The sequence below is a fragment of the Triticum dicoccoides genome, chromosome 4A (genome assembly GCF_002162155.2).
Source record: "Triticum dicoccoides isolate Atlit2015 ecotype Zavitan chromosome 4A, WEW_v2.0, whole genome shotgun sequence".
Taxonomy (NCBI): Eukaryota; Viridiplantae; Streptophyta; class Magnoliopsida; order Poales; family Poaceae; genus Triticum; species Triticum dicoccoides.
The window spans coordinates 138,150,790-138,171,143 of NC_041386.1; the positions used below are offsets into that span (position 1 = coordinate 138,150,790).

At 49.1% G+C, this 20,354-nt stretch overlaps 1 protein-coding gene across 1 annotated transcript; it reads right to left on the bottom strand.

Moving 5' to 3' along the window:
- Nucleotides 1-17,641: 17,641 nt before the first annotated feature.
- Nucleotides 17,642-19,165, bottom strand: LOC119283457 (myb-related protein Zm38-like). Its single transcript, XM_037563006.1, has 3 exons — nt 19,033-19,165; nt 18,791-18,920; nt 17,642-18,302 (listed from the first exon to the last, which is right to left on the bottom strand). The coding sequence occupies exons 1-3, from the start codon at nt 19,163-19,165 to the stop codon at nt 17,642-17,644; spliced, it is 924 nt and encodes a 307-aa protein (XP_037418903.1).
- Nucleotides 19,166-20,354: the final 1,189 nt, after the last annotated feature.

The window sequence follows — 20,354 nt, forward strand, 5'->3', positions numbered from 1 at the left end:
TGGACATTGGATGTCGTTGATAACGGGATCACATCATTAGGAGAATGATGTGATGGACAAGACCCAATCCTAAGCCTAGCACAAGATCATGTAGTTCGTATGCTAAAGCTTTTCTAATGTCAAGTATCATTTCCTTAGACCATGAGATTGTGCAACTCCCGGATACCGTAGGAGTGCTTTGGGTGTGCCAAACGTCACAACGTAACTGGGTGGCTATAAAGGTACACTACGGGTATCTCTGAAAGTGTCTGTTGGGTTGGCACGAATCGAGATTGGGATTTGTCACTCCGTGTAAACGGAGAGGTATCTCTGGGCCCACTCGGTAGGACATCATCATAATGTGCACAATGTGACCAAAGGGGTTGATCACGGGATGATGTGTTACGGAACGAGTAAAGAGACTTGCCGGTAACGAGATTGAACAAGGTATCGGTATACCGACGATCGAATCTCGGGCAAGTACCATACCGCTAGACAAAGGGAATTGTATACGGGATCGATTGAGTCCTTGACATCGTGGTTCATCCGATGAGATCATCGTGGAACATGTGGGAGCCAACATGGGTATCCAGATCCCGCTGTTGGTTATTGACCGGAGAACATCTCGGTCATGTCTGCATGTCTCCCGAACCCGTAGGGTCTACACACTTAAGGTTCGATGACGCTAGGGTTATAAAGGAAGCTTGTATGTGGTTACCGAATGTTGTTCGGAGTCCCGGATGAGATCCCGGACGTCACGAGGAGTTCCGGAATGGTCTGGAGGTAAAGATTTATATATAGGAAGTCCTGTTTCGGCCATCGGGACAAGTTTCGGGGTCATCGGTATTGTACCGGGACCACCGGAAGGGTCCCGGGGGCCCACCGGGTGGGGCCACCTGCCCCGGGGGGCCATATGGGCTGTAGGGGGTGCGCCTTGGCCTACATGGGCCAAGGGCACCAGCCCCTAGAGGCCCATGCGCCAAGATATAGGAAAAAGGGGAGAGTCCTAAAGGGGGAAGGCACCTCCGAGGTGCCTTGGGGAGGATGGACTCCTCCCCCCCTCTTAGCCGCACCCCTTCCTTGGAGGAAGGGGCAAGGCTGCGCCTCCCCCCTCTCCCCTGCCCCTATATATAGTGGAGGGGAGGGAGGGCTTCCATACCTGAGCCCCTGGCGCCTCCCTCCCTCCCGTGACACCTCCTCCTCTCCCGTAGGTGCTTGGCGAAGCCCTGCAGGATTGCCACGCTCCTCCATCACCACCACGCCGTTGTGCTGCTGCTGGATGGAGTCCTCCTCAACCTCTCCCTCTCTCCTTGCTAGATCAAGGTGTGGGAGACATCGTCGAGCTGTACGTGTGTTGAACGCGGAGGTGCTGTCCGTTCGGCACTAGATCATCGGTGATTTGAATCACGGCGAGTACGACTCCATCAACCCCGTTCACTTGAACGCTTCCGCTTAGCGATCTACAAGGGTATGTAGATGCACTCTCCTTCCCCTCTTTGCTAGTCTCTCCATAGATAGATCTTGGTGACACGTAGGAAAATTTTGAATTTCTGCTACGTTCCCCAACAGTATCTCCTAGATTGGTTAGGTGTCACTTGGGAGCCTCCGACAAGATTGTGGAGTTGTACCAAGGAGTTTGTACGGGCAAGGAGATCGCCTCCTTCGTGAAGATCTACCTTAGTGAGGCAAGTCCTTCATGGACGACGACCATGGTGGGATAGACAAGGTTGCTTCTTCATGGACCCTTCGTGGGTGGAGCCCTCTGTTGACTCGCGCAACCGTTACTGTCGTGGATTTGTCACGGCAGATGTCCTAGCGAAAGGACTTAGTCGTGGAGCCATCGCTACGAGTTTACTTGAAGGGGTTAAAGCGGACACAAAGACACGAGGGTTTTATACTAGTTCGGCCCCTTCGATGAAGGTAAAAGCCTACGTCTAGTTGTGATGGAATTGATATGATCTCGATGGCTAGGGAGCAAACAAGCTTCGCCTAGGCTCGAGTTGTGGTTGTCTCTCTGAACCGCCGCCGGGTCGTCCCCTTATAAACACGGGCGACGCCCGACAGTCCATAGAGTCCCAACCGGTTCATACTCGTATTCCGGTTGGTATCTCTATTCCTCTTACAATACAAGTCTTACATCGGGTCGGTTTACGGCTACATGTTTTAACCGACTACAGGCCTTGGGCCATCATCTGTTTACGCTGCTAATGAAGTTAACCCGGCCCAAGTAGGCCGGTTTACACCTAGTGGTAATATCCCCAACATTAGGCCCCAGATTGATTTGAACTGGTTCATGTCAATCCTTCACACCATCTTGCGTCTTGGATATCTTCTGTTAATTGGCGAATCTCCATGTCGTCATCATTTTTGGTTGCTGTAAACGGCATGACGTCATCAGTTTTAGTTACTGTAAACCGGCATGACGTCATTATGAAATTCATAACGCCCTCTTAATGACAGTTCCTGGATTCGCGCGTTTGACCTAGCTCGGTTGCCATATAAATAAGACCGAAGGGTCATTTCCTTTCTCTTCCCCTTCGTCCCTTCTTCTTCTTCTTCCTCACGTCGCCGGCTTTGGAGCTCCGCCACCATCGTCGACCTCTGCCTCGTCTCGGGCCGCTGCATCAACCTGAACGTACCAGAGTGTTGCGGCGTCTTTCCGCATCTTCTCCGTTCCCGGTAAGTTCTCTCTCCTTCTTAATCTAGATCTGTTCTTAGGGTTCCATGTTCTTGCTATGTTCATTGCGCGTTCATGGCTGTTCTCTGACCTTGAATGCATCTGTGAACTCTTGCTATGCTTAATAGCGATCCCTTTAGCATCCGCTTGCTATTTCTCATCCAAGCTCATAAATGTCCCGCACATATCTGCTCAATGGTTCACTTCTGTTTCCGCCTTAGTCTTCGAAATATTTCCTGTTTTTGTGAGCTTGCTGTAGATCCGCGGCTGTAACACGATTTTGTGAAATTTGTTTCTGCATAACTAGTTATCCATAGTTTCAATTGCTTCTGATGCTTAGGCCAGGCGGTTTAACTTCACCATAGAGAAAAAATTGCTAAACCGGTATATATGTCATTAGTCCCCTGGTTGAACCGCCAGAATCCATCTGATGCCGCGTTGTAGAAGACCGGTTTATGGGTACTGCCTCCGGTTTACCGTAATTAGATCAACACCTTTTTATCCGGCATGTCCTTGAACCAGATCACTTATTTCTTTGTAGATCTCGTCATGGCCAAACAAGTGTACGAGTGCAACTGGGTTCCCTCCCGTGTCACAGAATCACAGCTGAACGATCTAGTCCTGATCGGCGCTTTGGATAGCAAAGATACGATTCACTGGAGGGTTCCTGGAGATGAATGTCCTCCTACGCCCCAGGAAGGAGAGGTCGTGGTCTTCGCAGATCATATGGCCCGGGGCTTCAAACCGCCCGGCTCTAAATTTTATCGGGATGTGTTAGCCAACTTTCAACTCCGTCCACAGGATATTGGCCCCAACTCTGTCACCAATATATGTCACTTTCAAGTACTTTCTGAGGCATACCTTCAAGAGGAGCCTTCAGTCGAGTTATTTAGAGATCTCTTTCATCTGAACCGCCGTACTGAATTCACTGACGGCCCTAATACCGAACTAGGCGGTATGGCCATTCAGAAAAGGAAAGAAATCACCTATCCCCACGTCAAACTCCATACTCACCCCAAGGAATGGAATGCAACTTGGTTTTATTGCAAGGATACCTCTCCTGACAATGAAAATCCCTTGCCTGGCTTCCGTCCGGAACGGCTCAGCAACACTCACCCTTTTCCACAAAGGCTAAGCGCCAAGGAGAGAATTAAATATGCTCCTCAATTGTCCAAGCTCCGGGCCTTCATGGCCAATGGTTTAATAGGAATAGACCTTGCACGCTGCTGGATATCATGGAGCATTTTGCCTCTAAGCCGGCGCCCAAATTTGATGTGCGAGTATACTGATAGTGTCGATGACCCACTCCGACACACTAAAATCCAACTCCCTGATGACGAAGTCACAGAATCTGTGAAAAAGATGCTGAATGAACCGGAGCACCTCTGTGCTCAAACCGGTCTGCCTCCTTACTGCACCACCAACAAACCGCCAGCGGTAATATTTTAATTGCTCTATTGTTGAACCGGTTACTATTTTATATGTTCAACATTTAATTACTGCTGATCCAGGGTGATAATCCGTTTTGGAGTAAGAAACTTCCTCAAGACAAAACGGAGAAGGCAGGACGGCCAACCCGGCCCAAGACCAAGGTTATCAAGAAACCAGCTCATAAGAGAAAAACCACCGCTTCATCTGACCCAGCCATTGATGACGATGTGGGTAATCCGGATCTTGAGGTAGAACTTGATTCACTTGGCTTGCTTTTTACACGCCTTATTGATGATAATGCTTGTCAGGATGACGCTGAAGCCAGCAATGCGGGTTTCGTTGAGGTAACCATTCTCTCTTCCGATTCAGAAATCCTGCCTTTGCCAAAATTTCGCCGGGCAAACCGGAAAATTAAATTTTCTCATCCTCTTGCTTATCTGGATTCCCAATTTCTTATGAAGACCCAGCAACACGAAGCTCGCCGCATAACCCGGCACAGTGGCCAGGTAGTTACCTCTGCCGGTTTACTAAACAGTCTGGTTCGAAAACGCCGCTCCGAGGTCTCCGACCTTTTTATTGATTTAAATCCTAAAGCGGGTTTCTTCCGTCAACCTCTTAATCCATCCGACTCTGATTACCAGGTCACTTCTCATTCATCGTCTGGTGAATCGTTGGCCACCCAGCTACCACCTTTGAAAACAGTTGCTGGGTAAGTTAAACCGAACATATGCTTCCAGTATACTGCGCAATGGCTTATGTTTTTTCTTGATTTTTTGTTTTTCTTTCAGGGCTAAACCGAAACCAAGCAAGAAGGCCCGCCTGGATAAAGCGGCTGAAGAGGATGTAGCCCCAGAACATGACCAAGCACCGGATCATGAAGTGTTTACTTGTGAAGATATCCCCAATGATCCTCCTCTGCAAGACGACGTTATCCCTGAAGAAGGTCTTATTCATACTCCAGCCTCTGCTGATACGCCTGCCAGCTCTGTCCAGATTGATAAATCCCACACTCCTGCTGACAAAACGGCCACGCCAACCCAAACTGGCGAGTCAAAAGATGATGATGTTGTGATTACCGGCGTAGGCCGCTCTGAACCCGGGAATCCTGCAACCCTTACCAGGCATACCATCAAAGAGGATTCTTCCCTTTTGAACAAAGGAAAATGGGATGTTGAATTAGAGACATACGCCGCTCTGAATGCTCAAGATCTCTACTCTGGCTATTTAAACCGGCTTTACACTAGCCGTGACTGTGAAGCTGGCCTGGTCAAAATGATGAGGGATAAATTTGAGGTAAATTCCTTCTTTCCTTTCTGCCATTGCATTCATCCTTGTAGCCCCCAAGGGCCGGTTTGTGACCTTGGTCAAACCGGGACTTGATCCTGAACATTTTTTGAAATCCGTCGGCATAACCCTCGAGGGCCGGTCTAACTTAGCATAAGTAAACCGGGGCTCAAAAATAAAAAGCCGTCCTTAGAACATAACTTGATCAAATAGCCATTAGCCCCCAAGTGCCAAGTTGAATACTTGTATTGAGCTTGGGACTTTGTAATCTAGCAATATACAAAAAATTGAAGGTGCATTAGCCCCCAAGTATCAGGCATATAACTTTGTTATGTGGTTGATACTTCCATTTCTTGGATCGCCTGTGCAAAGCTTAAAATGCCATCTGTATGCAGGCTGAGGTGAAAATCAAGGAGGACCGGATTGCCGATTTGCAGGAGGCCCTGAAGACCCAGCAGGCTGAAACAGACAAGGCCAAGCAAGAATTAACCAGTACTTTGAGCACTGCTGAACGGCTGAAAGAAAGCTTCAAGAAAGAGCGGGCTGACTGGGCCACTGAGAAGGCCGGTTTGACCAAAAGAGCGGAAAATGCTGAAGCGGCCCTTAAACCGGTGGTGGATGAACTGACGGCCGTACAGCGGCAAATACACTCCATGACTGCTGCAATCTTTGGTAAGCTCCTTGTAACTTCTGTGATAAATTTGAATCTGCTGTATCGTAAATTTGGTTTGAGACCATTCCAATCTTGTTGTAGGCACACGTATTGGGCACTTAGGAAATGACGTGCGGAAGAAATTGAAAGCTGCCTACACCTTGGTGGAACAATTGTATACCGGAGCCCAACGGATCATCACCACAGCTTCTCACAACAACCCGGCGCCCTCTTTAATCCAGGACACTCTTAGCAAGTTGTCAATGCTTCCAGCCCGGATTGAGGAGCTGAAAAAATCCGCTGCCCGAACCGGAGCCATCAATGCCTTAATCCGGGCAAAGGCATGGGTGCCCGACTTTGATCCTGTGGAAGCAGCTCAAGGCTATCCCAGTCTGAAAGAAGATGGCTCTGAATTCAACGAAGAAGATTTAAGGGCCATAAACCGTGCAGTGCGCCCTCTGGCTTGCCAGCTAGCTGAAGAGGCAGATTTGACGCATTATCAAGCGCAATATAATAATCAAAACAAGCGAGTGCCTGCCCCAACTGTTGAAGCGGAGAATCTGATTCCTCCAATCCGTAAGCACACTTACGCCCCTGATATTGAACCGTCTTCCCTGATCCATGAAGAGGCTGTTTTCCAAGCTTTAATGGGAATCGACTGGACCACTGTTGATTTCCAGCCAATGGGTAGAGACGAGGAAGCTGAAGCGGCGGAGGATGAGGAGCAGGCTTGAACCGGAAGCCGGTTTGAAGAGCTATTTGCAACATCCTTCCACAAAACAATGATTTTGTTTGAGCACCATGCTGCCTTGTAATAGGATAGTTAAAACTTCTGCCTGGAATATGCCTTCGTGCACAAGTACTGAAGCTTTTGCTTGAAAAACTTCAATTCATATTTCCTGCAATCAGAAAAATTTGAACTTCGGTGGCGGTTATACCGTCAGCCGGATTATGATCTTGATATGTGTATCAGTAATATAAATAGATGATACATAAATACCTGCCATGTTTGAGCATAAAGCTGTCTTTAGCCAAGCCTGAAGCGGTGGTTTTATAAACCATTACCGTCAAAAAGGGAGAAAGTAGCTCCCATACAAACCATGCTGACTTAATACGAGCCCCCTGGTTACTCCATGATGTTAACAGGGAAAAGGTAAACCAGGCAGACTCCTCCGGATTTAAAGGGGGATCAAAAATCATTGGCTGAACCGGAAAAAATATGCTTGTTGACATAAAAGAAATCCAACAAAAACAAAGAACGAACAAACCATGAAAACAACATGGAAGCAAAGGCAATGATAAAAACCATTTGCAAAAATATGCTATACTGAGCTGTTCAGATGGTATTACCATGGTCGGACAGGATCAAGGCCCCCAATAGGAGTGACAATGATTCAAGTTAGCCAGGTCCCCAAATGACTCGTGGCATATATGCCAGATCAAGAGGCGTGACAATGGTTCGGGTTCGACCATGCCCCCAAGTGATTTTGTGGCCTTAGGCCGACCAAGAGGCGTGACTGGTTCAGACTTGACCATGTCCCCAAATGATCTGGTGGCTGTCGCCTATCAAAGGGTGTTCGTTGGTTCGGACACGACCAAGGCCCCCAGTGATATATAAAAAACAAATGTCAAGGGGTAAACCGGAGGCCGCTTTAAACAGAACCACTCCGTGTAACCTCGCATGATGAGAAAGACAGAGACCCCGCTTTAGCTGAGGCTCCGGTGTGATATATCAAAGATAACATATACATTGTCATGATATGTACATAGATAGAGCCGATGGCTCAAGTATAGTAAGGCCGAAGATGAGCTATATTCCACGGCCTGTTGGTCTCCTCCTCTGATGTACGTGAGTCTTGATGCCCTCGAATATCAATCAGATAGTACGACCCGTTGTGCAAATTCTTGCTGACCACGAAAGGTCCCTCCCAAAGTGGGGATAACTTGTGCCTATCCATTTGATCTTGGATGAGTCGAAGCACCAAATCTCCTTCTTGAAAAGTTCTGGTTCTAACCCGGCGACTGTGATAGCGACGAAGATCTTGCTGGTAAATCGCCGAACGGGCAGCCGCTATATCACGCTCCTCGTCCAATAGGTCCAAAGCGTCTTGCCGTGCTGTCTCATTGTCTGCTTCAACATAAGCTGCCACACGAGGCGAATCGTGCCGGATGTCACTAGGGAGAACTGCCTCTGCTCCATAGACCATGAAAAATGGCGTGTATCCTCTGGACCGGTTTGGCGTAATATTGATACTCCATAATACAGACGGTAGCTCTTCAACCCAACATCCTGGTGTTCTTTGCAATGGGACCAAAAGCCGGGGTTTGATGCCTCGCAAGATTTCCTGATTAGCTCGCTCTGCCTGTCCATTGGACTGGGGGTGTGCCACTGACGACACGTCAAGTCGGATGTGCTCACGTTCACAGAACTCCTTCATAGCGCCCTTGGATAAATTGGTACCATTGTCAGTAATGATACTGTGTGGAAAACCAAACCGGAAAATCACCTTCTTGATGAACTGCACCGCTGTTGCTGCATCACACTTGCTGACAGGCTCCGCTTCAACCCATTTGGTAAATTTATCAACTGCCACCAAAAGGTGGGTTTTCTTATCCTTGGATCTTTTAAAAGGCCCAACCATATCCAGCCCCCAAGTTGCAAACGGCCATGTTATTGGGATCATCCTCAATTCTTGAGCCGGCACATGAGCACGCCTTGAAAATTTCTGACATCCATCACACCGTTTAACCAAGTCCTCCGCATCAGCATGCGCTGTCAACCAGTAGAACCCGTGACGAAACGCCTTTGCCACCAGAGACTTTGAACCGGCGTGGTGTCCACAATCCTCTTCATGGATTTCTCTTAAGATTTCACAGCCTTCCTCAGGAGAAACACAACGTTGAAACGCCCCTGATACACTGCAATGATGTAATTCACCATTGACAATCGTCATAGACTTGGATCGCCGGACTATCTGCCTGGCCAGAATCTCATCCTCTGGTAACTCTCCCCGGTTCATGTACGCAAGGTAAGGAACTGTCCAATCCGGAATAACATGCAGGGCTGCCACCAATTGAGCCTCCGGATCAGGGATAGCCAAATCCACCTCACCTGGGAGCTTGACTGGCGGGCTGTGCAACACGTCCAAAAAGACGTTAGGCGGGACCGGTTTACGCTGAGAGCCCAACCGGCTTAAAGCATCCGCCGCTTCATTCTTCCGACGGTCCACATTATCCACTTGATAACCCTTGAAACAACCTGCAATATTATCCACTTCCCGACGATATGCAGCCATGAGCGGGTCCTTAGAATCCCAAGTGCCAGACACCTGTTGAGCCACTAGGTCCGAGTCACCAAAGCACTTAACCCGGCTTAAATTCATCTCTTTAGCCATCCGGAGACCATGGAGTAAAGCTTCGTACTCAGCTGCATTATTAGTACAAGGGAACATTAAGCGGAGAACATAACAAAACTTATCACCTCGTGGGGAAGTTAATACGACTCCAGCCCCCGAGCCTTCCAATTGCCTGGATCCGTCAAAATGAATAGTCCAATATGTGTGATCCGGCTTCTCCTCTGGTACTTGTAACTCCGTCCAATCATTGATGAAATCAACAAGCGCTTGAGACTTCACTACCGTCCGAGGCACGTACTTCAGTCCGTGTGGCCCAAGCTCTATAGCCCACTTGGCAATCCGGCCAGTCGCCTCCCGGTTCTGTATAATATCACCCAAGGGAGCTGAACTGACCACTGTGATGGGGTGCCCTTGAAAATACTGCTTCAACTTCCGACTGGCCATAAAAACTCCATAGACCAGCTTCTGCCAATGCGGATACCTCTGCTTGGATTCAATAAGCACCTCGCTGATATAATAAACCGGACGCTGAACCGGATATTCCTTGCCTGCCTCTTTGCGTTCCACCACAATAGCCACGCTAACTGCCCGAGCATTGGCCGCTACGTATAATAATAGTGGCTCCTTGTCGACCGGAGCTGCAAGAACAGGCGGATTGGCTAACTGCCGCTTCAGGTCCTCAAATGCCTCATCAGCAGCTGGACTCCAGATGAAATTGTCTGTCTTCCTCAGCATTTGATACAAAGGGATAGCCTTCTCCCCGAGGCGGCTGATAAACCGGCTCAGCGCAGCGATTCGGCCCGCCAAACGCTGAACATCATTGATACACTTCGGTTTAGCTAGGGATGTAATAGCCGTAATCTTCTCCGGATTAGCCTCAATTCCTCTCTTAGACACCAGAAAACCCAGTAACTTGCCTGCCGGAACACCAAAAACACACTTGGCCGGATTAAGCATCATCCTGTAAGCTCGCAAGTTGTCAAAGGTCTCCTTCAAATCATCCACCAGCGTCTCCTTCTGTCTTGATTTTACTACAATATCATCCACATAGGCGTGCACATTGCGGCTGATCTGATCATGCAGGCAATTCTGTGCACACCGTTGATAGGTGGCTTGGGCACTCTTGAGCCCGAAGGGCATAGATACATAGCAGAAGGCTCCAAAGAGAGTAATAAATGCTATTTTCTCCTGGTCCTTAACCGCCATCTTGATCTGATGATATCTAGAGTATGCATCCAAAAAACTCAAACGCTCACAATCCGCCGTGGCATCAATGATCTGGTCAATACGGGGGAGGGCAAAAGGATCTGCTGGACAGGCTTTGTTAAGATCTGTGTAATCCACACACATACGCCAAGTGCCGTTTTTCTTAAGAACCAGCACCGGATTAGCAAGCCACTCTGGATGGAACACCTCAATAATAAAACCAGCTGCTAAAAGCCTGGCTACTTCCTCTCCAATGGCTTTGCGTCTTTCTTCGTTAAACCGGCGGAGGAACTGTTTCACCGGTTTATACTTAGGATCCACATTAAGAGTGTGCTCAGCGAGTTCCCTCGGTACACCTGGCATGTCAGACGGCTTCCATGCAAAAATGTCCCGATTCTCACGGATGAACTCGATGAGCGCGCTTTCCTATTTGGGATCCAGGTTGGCACTGATAGTGAACTGCTTGGACGAATCGCCGGGCACGAAGTCAACAAGCTTGGTCTCAGCTGCCGATTTGAACTTCAGATCTGAATCATGCTCTGTAGTTGGCTTCTTTAAAGGGGTCATATCCGCCGGATCAACATTGTCCTTATAATACTTCAACTCCTCCGTGGCACAGACTGACTCTGCATAAGCCGCATCACCTTCCTCACATTCCAAAGCGACCCTACGGCTCCCATGAACCGTTATGGTCCCCTTGTAACCCGACATCTTGAGCTGCAAGTAGATATAACAAGGCCGCGCCATGAACTTGGCGTAAGTCAGCCGGCCAAACAAGGCGTGATACGGGCTCCGGATCTTCACCACCTCAAATGTTAGTTTTTTCGACCGGGAGTCGTGCTCGTCCCCAAAAGCCACATCTAGGGCTATCTTACCAACAGGATATGCAGATTTGCCTGGCACAACACCATGGAATACCGTATTCGACGGTCTGAGATCCTTGTCTGTTAGTCCCATGCGCCGGAATGTCTCATAGTATAGTATGTTAATACTGCTTCCTCCATCCATGAGTACCTTGGTGAATTTATAACCCCCCACCTGAGGGTCTACCACTAATGCTAGCTGGCCCGGGTTATCAACCCGGGGTGGGTGATCCTCTCTGCTCCATACGATAGGCTGCTCCGACCAGCGCAAGTAACGTGGTAAGGCCGGTTCAACAGAATCCACCGCTCGCTTGTGGAGTTTTCGGTCGCGCTTATCCAAACTAGTTGTGAAAACATGATATTGCCCATTGTTCAACTGTTTTGGCTGGACCTGACTGCTGCTGCTGCTGCTGGCTGTTCTGATTATTCTGGTGATTGTGACCGCCCTGATTGCGACCTGAACCGGAAGCTCCATCGTGATCCGGCCCGTGGAAACCGGATCCTGAACCGCCACCTGATCCGTGATCATACCGGAAAGCATTAGAGTTTTTGAACTCCTGCATGATATAACAATCTTTCCAAAGATGGTTAGCCGGCGCCTCCTTCGTCCCGTGCTTCGGGCAAGGCTAATTCAACAAATAGTTCAAACGGCTTGCGTTAGGATTGGGAGCCCCATTACGATTTGCCGCTTTACCTCTGCGCCGCTGCCCCCTGTCCTGTGCATTAGTGTTGGCCACAAAGTCCACGCTGCCATCCGCTTTGCGCTTGCCACCGTTTCCATGACCCGCTAGTTTGTACTGCTGCTGTTTGGAGTTGCTATTCTTCTTTCCCTTCCCTGCTTCATCATCATTAGGCTCGGGATCCTTGGTACTGTCCGAATCAGCATACTTCACTAAAGCGGCCATGAGGGTTCCCATGTCATTATAGAACCGCTTCATGCGTCCCAACTTCAATTTTAGAGGCTCAAACCGGCAGTTGCCTTCCAGAGTTAAGATCGCAGAATCAGCATTAATCCTGTCAGACGAGTGCAAAATTTCCGAAACGCGGCGCACCCAACGGGTCGTTGATTCTCCTTCCTCCTGGACACAAGCCGCCAGGTCTACTATGGACTTGGGCTGCTTACAGGTATCCTTAAAATTCTGTATAAACCGGGCCCGCAACTGGGCCCATGAGCTGATAGAATTGGGTGGCAGGCTCTTTAACCAAGTACGAGCCGTGCCCTCAAGCATCATGGTGAAGTATTTTGCACATGCGGCCTCATCCACGTCCAGCATTTCCATGGCCATCTCATAACTCTCTACCCATGCTTCGGGGGGTAAATCGGCGGTGTAATTCGGCACCTTTCGTGGACCCTTGAAATCTTTGGGCAGGCGCACATTGCGTAAAGCGGGGATTAAACAAGGCACTCCCAAAGCGGATGTGACTCCTGGTCCGGCAAAGGTGGTAGGACGAACTGGTGTAAGTTGATCCGCACCATCCTGCGCTGCTAACTCGGCTTCCCTCCGTGTCCGGGCCCAGTCCACCACATCCTGAGCCTCGCGAACACCGCCTGCCGGGCTATTGCCATGTGCTGCTTCACATCCTCGCGCATTGCTCGATATAGCCGGTTCATCCATGCGCCTGCTATAGCTCCGGCTTGGACGGGGCGTAGAGTGAATCCGATCACGGCTGTATGAATATGCTTCCTGCTGAATCAGCGCAGTCCGGAGAAGCTCCTTAACCCGACGCGTCTCTATCGCTTGCGGAGAATCCCCTTCAACTGGGATGGCCTCTAATCGCGCGGCAGCTGCAACAAGGTTGTCCATAGGATTAGAATAATGACCTGGGGGCGCCTGGACCGGCGGAAAATTTATAATGTTCTGCTGAGGAGGTTCCATCAGGCGAGGTTGGACCATCCCCCCTGGTCCTGGCGCCTCAATCCGGTTTGTCTCCGGGTACTGTGGCGGATTACTGGGTCAAGCTCCTGGAGTGTGAAAGAGATTTCGGGGGTCAAACCCTAACGGCAGGCGTGATCTGTGCTTCCGTTTCAAAACCTCCTGTGATGCGTTCTGGTCAAGCATGAGTTTATAGGCCTGGGCGTCCAAAGCGGCCCGCTCTGCAGCCATCCTGTCTTTTTCTGCTGCCAGATCTGTTTTGGCTTGCACGATCTGCTCTTTCACCTTTACGATTTCTGCATTATGGGCCTCCTGATCCGCCGGATTGTCCTCTGCCATAAGCGCGGCTAGTGCATCAAACAGATCAGATAGAACTTGAACCGGCGGGCGCACAAGGCCTCCTGCCCCTGCTGCGGCTGCCGCTGCTGATCCGGAGAGCATTGCTGCGGCGGTCGAGGAGTGATTCGCCGCCTGTGTGCCGGCCATAAATATTCCAACCCGGTTGACCTGGCCCGGGGGGTCCGGAATACTGTCGCCATCGGAACAGCCCCTAATCTGGTCGTCTTGCAACTGGTATAGCGATTCGGTCTCTCCGGTCGAGGACTCGTCATCGGAATAGACGACGGTCTCCCTACCGTGTTCTGATTTGTCCTCACGCTCTGCTTCGTGGACGACTCCAATGAAGACACGCTTCACGGCCGGTTTAGCCCAGGTTGATCTCGCACACTGAGCCGTCTCGATGAGGTTGGTGCAGATGTCCGGCTCAGGCCCAGGCTCACCGATTTTGCCAATGAAAACGTGTATGCCACCAAAGGGGACCCGGTACCCGTACTCGATCGAATCGGCCTCGGGACCCCATCCTGCATCGTCAATGTAGATCCTTCCCCGACGACTCTTGGTCATCCGGCCCACAACATAGCCTTCGAGTCCCTTGAGCTTGCCCTCCAAGATCGTCAAACCATCGTGCGATAGCCCCACGGTGGGCGCCAACTGTCGTGGATTTGTCACGGCAGATGTCCTAGGAAAGGACTTAGTCGTGGAGCCATCGCTACGAGTTTACTTGAAGGGGTTAAAGCGGACACAAAGACACGAGGGTTTTATACTAGTTCGGCCCCTTCGATGAAGGTAAAAGCCTACGTCTAGTTGTGATGGAATTGATATGATCTCGATGGCTAGGGAGCAAACAAGCTTCGCCTAGGCTCGAGTTGTGGTTGTCTCTCTGAACCGCCGCCGGGTCGTCCCCTTATAAACACGGGTGACGCCCGACAGTCCATAGAGTCCCAACCGGTTCATACTCGTATTCCGGTTGGTATCTCTATTCCTTACTTACAATACAAGTCTTACATCGGGCCGGTTTACGGCTACATGTTTTAACCGACTACAGGCCTTGGGCCTTCATCTGTTTACGCTGCTAATGAAGTTAACCCGGCCCAAGTAGGCCGGTTTACACCTAGTGGTAATATCCCCAACAGTTACCATTCATGGGTTGAAGTCTCCATCAACGTGGATGTACGATAGCACCACCTATCGGAACCACGCCAAAAATCTCCGTGTCTACATTGCGTTTGCTCCCTCCAAACTCCTCTCTTTACCTTCATATGCAAATGTTTTACATTCCACTGCTATACTCTTAGACTTGCATGTGTAGGTTGATTGCTTGACTTGTGCTAAGTTGCTAAAATCTGCCAAGACTTAAAATTGGGAAAAGCCTAGATTTTTATTTGGTCAAGTAGTCTAATCACCCCCTCCCTCTAGACATACTTCCGATCCTACAGTATGGCTGCAAAATTTTATTAAGGGAGCAATATGGTGAGTGTGAGATGGTTAACAAATAGATATTCGGGAAGACTCTTGGATTCCCTCGAGCCCAGATGGTAAAATATTAACTCCCGAAGGACATTGCTTGTTTCCTAATGTGCAGGACCTTAGTGACCCAATTTCTGGAATGTGGGATGAAGAGCTTGTAAGATAAATATTTTGGGATGAATGATTTTGTTGCTTGGAGATTTCAAAAGTATGGCTTGTTCACTGTGCGCTCTTCATATCATAGGCAGTGGGAAGCACAGTTCGATGGCTCTCTTCGAAAGATAGATGGGTTCGGAGCGTCAGGTTTGAACATGGCATGGAAGGATTTTTGGAAGTGTTCACTACCAGCAAAGATAAAAATTTTGGCCGGAAGTGCCTTCTTGGTATATTGCCTTGCCATAGGGGTCTGGCTAATCCGTATATTGAAAATAATAGTATTTGTCTGGTGTGTAATACATTCTGTGAAGATATAAAGCACACTTTATTTTCTTGTGTTTGAGCTATGGCGATCCGGAGGAAGATGGGTTTAAAAGAGGTGAATAAAGAGGCATGTGTTGTTGATCGTGTTGGGAGTGCAGTACTTGAATATCTATTGGTTCGGAAGTTTTCACATATTGCTGTTGCAAATATCTCAAATCTGCAAGGAACTTTACTAACGACAGTGTGGTACATTTGATGGAGAAGAAGGCAACTTGTGCATGGAGAAAGCTTGCGAACTGTACCACATGCTGTTATTTCTATTGAGGTTCTAACTTCAAACTATGTGTGTGCTCTGAATAAAATGGTGAAGACTAGAAAAAGCCAATGGTGCAAAGCTACAGAGGGATTTGTGACAATGAACGTAGATGCGGGTTTTGATGTGAACAATGAAAGAGGAGCTAATGGTGCATGTACCAAGAATGATAGAGGCATTTTATTGCTGCGAGTTGCTACCCAATTGCTGTTGTGGATGCAGCGATGGCAGAGGCCCAAGCATGTCTTAACCGAAGTCATCAAGCTAATCAAGTGGGGTGCGAGAAACTCATCAACCAATCTGATTGCCTTGAAGTGATGTCAACATTGAAGAATGGAGGATTTACAGCATCGGCTGCAGCTTCTATTTATGAAGAATGAAGAATTTGCTCGTTCTGACCTAGAGATGCAAACCTCATTGACTAAGGACGGTCGGCTGGAGAGTTTAGTTTGGGTAGATGATCCTCCTAGCTCTATAATGCCTTTGATAATCCATGATGTAAGTTTGATTTAAGCAGTAAAGAAGCCATTATGGCAGTTTAAAAAAAAGAGTCTACACACAACTCAAGAAAAGAAAAAGTAATCCTACACAATCTACCCGTTTGTTTGCCACAAAGACATCAAATCAGCTCACGCTTAATCATTTATATTTATATTTATTATATTATATTATACCAATATAAAAAGACCTAAAAAGGCAAATTCAATTAATCTCGCCCATCAAATCATGTCAATCCAACGACCTAGACTGCTTCAATGTCGAGCGCTCAACATGTTTAGCGTGCAGTTAATTTCATGCCAAAAAATAATACTAATCACATAATAACACAAAAATAATATCATACTTAATATCCGCATGCACTTAATATACTTTTAATTTAAGCATTACACATACATATTGACTAGATTTCTTAAAAAGCAAAAACGCACTCTTAATCAGCTCATCATTGATCGGGGTGGGAATAGAATACCAATAACAAGTTAAAACGAAAATGTAACTACGTGCTAAACCAATTTGTTATGAGGCAACTAAATCGGAGGTGAAAACAGAAGCCCACGCCCGAACTCCCATCTAGGGTTTCCTTGCCTCTCGTCGGCGCCGCCGGTCCGCCTTATCTTTTATGGTCCTCGGATCATGGAGGCACGGTGGATCCCGGCCCTTGCCGGCGGGAGGGCTTCGTTTTTAGATGCTTTTCTGAGTTTTGTTAGGGTTTGTGCCATGCTCAAGAAGATGAGGCGGCGGCGTCTTCTTGAAGATGGAATAAGGTCCTCCCCGCCTAGCCCCTGTCCCGGTGATGTTTCAAGCATCATCGAAAGGCGTGTGGAGGTTTGTCTCCGGCGGATCTCGTGGGATCCGGTCGATGTTTGTCTTTGGTGGATCCAACTGGATCTGGTCTTTGTTCGTCTATGTGTGAGTGTCTGCAGGTTGGATCCTTCCGGTCTATGCTTCTCTTCATCGGCGGCGGTTGTTGTTCTGGTGCGCTGGTAGCACGACGACTTCCCGACTGTCTACTACAACAATGTTTGCCCGGCTCCGACGAGGGAGGGGCGATGACGGCGGCGCGCCTTCGGCTCGCTCTAGTGATTGTAGTCGTCGCTAGGTGGTCTACGGACCTGGATGTAAATTTTACTTCTAGTGTTCTTTGTACTACCTTGACAGTTGATGAATAGATCGAAAGTTTTCACGCAAAAAAAAAGTTCAAACGAAAATGTGATGCCCTAAATATGCTTAAATACCGTCCCAATGTAAGATATGTAACCTCTAGTAGTTAAATAAATGATCAACCGCCCCGCCCCAGCTCCGACGTCGAAGAGGAAGAGCCTCCGCCGTAGTAGTATGCCGGGTCGGCGAGCAGGTCGGCGATGAGCTGGTCCACGCCCATCTTTTTGTCGCTGTCCAGCATCGCGTCGATGAACGCTGACGCTGCGCTATCCTCCCCGCCCCCGCCGACACCATCGGCTGCAATACTATCAGTGTCTCCATACGCTGCTCCGCCACCAGCCACCGCGGCCTCCTGGTACTGACCAAGAACCACCTGCGGCGCCGCCTCGAAGGCGGCGGCGTCGTCGGCAAGGAAGTCGCTCCACTTGAGCTGGTGGTCCGGGGACGCCGCCGCCCCTGGCGCGTCGGGGTCGAGGAGCGTGATGACCTGCTGCTGGTGGTGGTTCAGGACTGCGTGGTATTTGACGTCGTCGTGCAGCGGCTGGAGCCCCGGCGCCGCCGCTGGGTTCACGGGGATGTAGGAGGACGAGGAGGCACCCGCGGCGCTGGGCGGCGGGCGGATGGCGAGGGTGCCGATGCTCTGCATGAGGTCGGCGATGGGGCGATGGGTGATGGGGTCGATGCCCCGCTGCCGCAGCTTCTTGCTCAGCTTGGTGTTCCAGTAATTCTTGACGTCGTTGTCCGTCCGCCCCGGCAGCTGGTTCGCGATCAGAGACCACCTGCATGCACCCAACACGTACACGTACTTTCATGTTATATTACGCTCAGTGTGGAGTATTTTCTGTCAAACACTATCAATTTAAGACAGCTATTCAGATCTGTTCTTCACCCAATATTCAGCTTTTCACTACATTCTACCAGGAAACAGAATATATTCAGAAGAACCGTAGACACGAGACTGGTTACTGGATTAAACTACATTTGTTTCTACTTTATGAATGAACGGCTGAAGTAAATTCTTGAATAGAAGTAGGACGTGATTTCCGGTGTATGAGCAATTGTCTGAATGATACACCAACGTGAGGTTTTTAGAATTCCATAAATCTATAAGATCTGAACGTACGCTAGAGTATATGGATGCAAAGTTTATAGCAGGAATGATGACAGAAACAGTAGTCTGTCCATAGCAAAGTTTCGCATTCACCGAAAACTTGATGACAAAATCGAGAAAGTAACCGATGGATGACATGCATGTACAGAGATGCACCTGCTTCCCAGCATGGCATGGAGGGTGACGATGAGCTCCTCCTCCTCCTGCGTGAAGTTCTCGTGCTTGAGGTTGGGCCTCAGGTAGTTGGTGTACCTCAGCCTGCAGCTCTTCCCGCACCGCTTCAGCCCTGCAGCACGCACCCATCCATGACGCAACACACATCAGCCAGAAACCATGCAAAACCAACACCATTTCGATGCCAGACGCCGATCCGGCCGGCCGGGGGAGAGGGTTCCGACCTGCCCTCTGGGGAACAGAGGTCCAGTTGCCGGTGCCATGGTTGGAGGTGTAGGCCAGCAGCTTGGCGTCCTCCTCCGCCGTCCACGGCCCCTTCTTCACGTTGGCCTTGTCGCAGCACGGCGGCCGCCCCATCCCGGCCGGCACCACCCTCCTCCCCCTCCCCTTCTACAACAAGCAGCCAAACGGTGATAGATAATATAGCTCGAGAACCCCAGCACCGCACCAACCTCCGGTGCCCCCCGACGAGATCACACTGCAGGGTGGCACCGGCGTACATATAGGGGGCGGGGCGCTCCGGCGAGAGAGAGAGGGGCACTGCACGGCAACAACATGTCCAGATGGTGGAGGGGCACGCGACGGAAGCATGACCTCCCCCCTCCTCATTTAACTAGTGATGGCATGGCATGGGTTAGTGACGATCCGATGGAAACGCTTCTTTAACCCTAGTTTATGGCACGCCTGCAACTGTTTCCCTCCGGCAAATCAACCGCTTAATCAGGGAGGGATCAAATATGTATGCAGATGCGGGTTGGTGGGTTAATACAATCCGATCTAATCTAATCAAACGCCGTGTGTGAGGGTGGAGGGGCCGGGGGCTGTTTCAAATATTTTCACGAGTTGGACATGATGATTTTCACGACATCAGCGCCGCGGAATCGGTTTTCACCTGGGAGCTGGCGATGCGATCATATCACAGGCGCCTCTGCTCATCGCGTTTGTACGATCGTCTTGACAGTTGTGTTGGCGCCGCACATGTGATCCTTAACAGTTGTGGTATTACAAGGAGAAAATGCATGCTGTTTTCAGCGTCTCGTGTTTTTTTTAATGCCTTTTTCAGCGTCTCGTGTTGGTTTCAGAGAAGAAGCACCGAGCATTTCTGGTGTGGCGTTAACAGTTTGTACTACTTGTTCTTATGGTTCGTCAGGTAAAAAGCTTCGTGTAAAGGAAAGTGTGTAGATGATCAATATTTGGAGGAGAACAGAAAGTAGAGTAAGCCATTCGCGAAGAGAAAAAAGAAACGAAGTTCAATCCAGGAAAATAAACAGATAGAAATATCAAATCCAAAAGAAAAATTCAAAAAATCATATCAGAGCCAGGTTTCGAGTTGTGGTATTACAAGGAGAAAATGCATGCTGTTTTCAGCGTCTCGTGTGTTTTTTTTGAATGCCTTTTTCAGCGTCTCATGTTGGTTTCAGAGAAGAAGCACCGAGCATTTCTGGTGTGGCGTTAACAGTTTGTACTACTTGTTCTTATGGTTCGTCGGGTAAAAAGCTTCGTGTAAAGAAAAGTATGTAGATGATCAATATTTGGAGGAGAACAG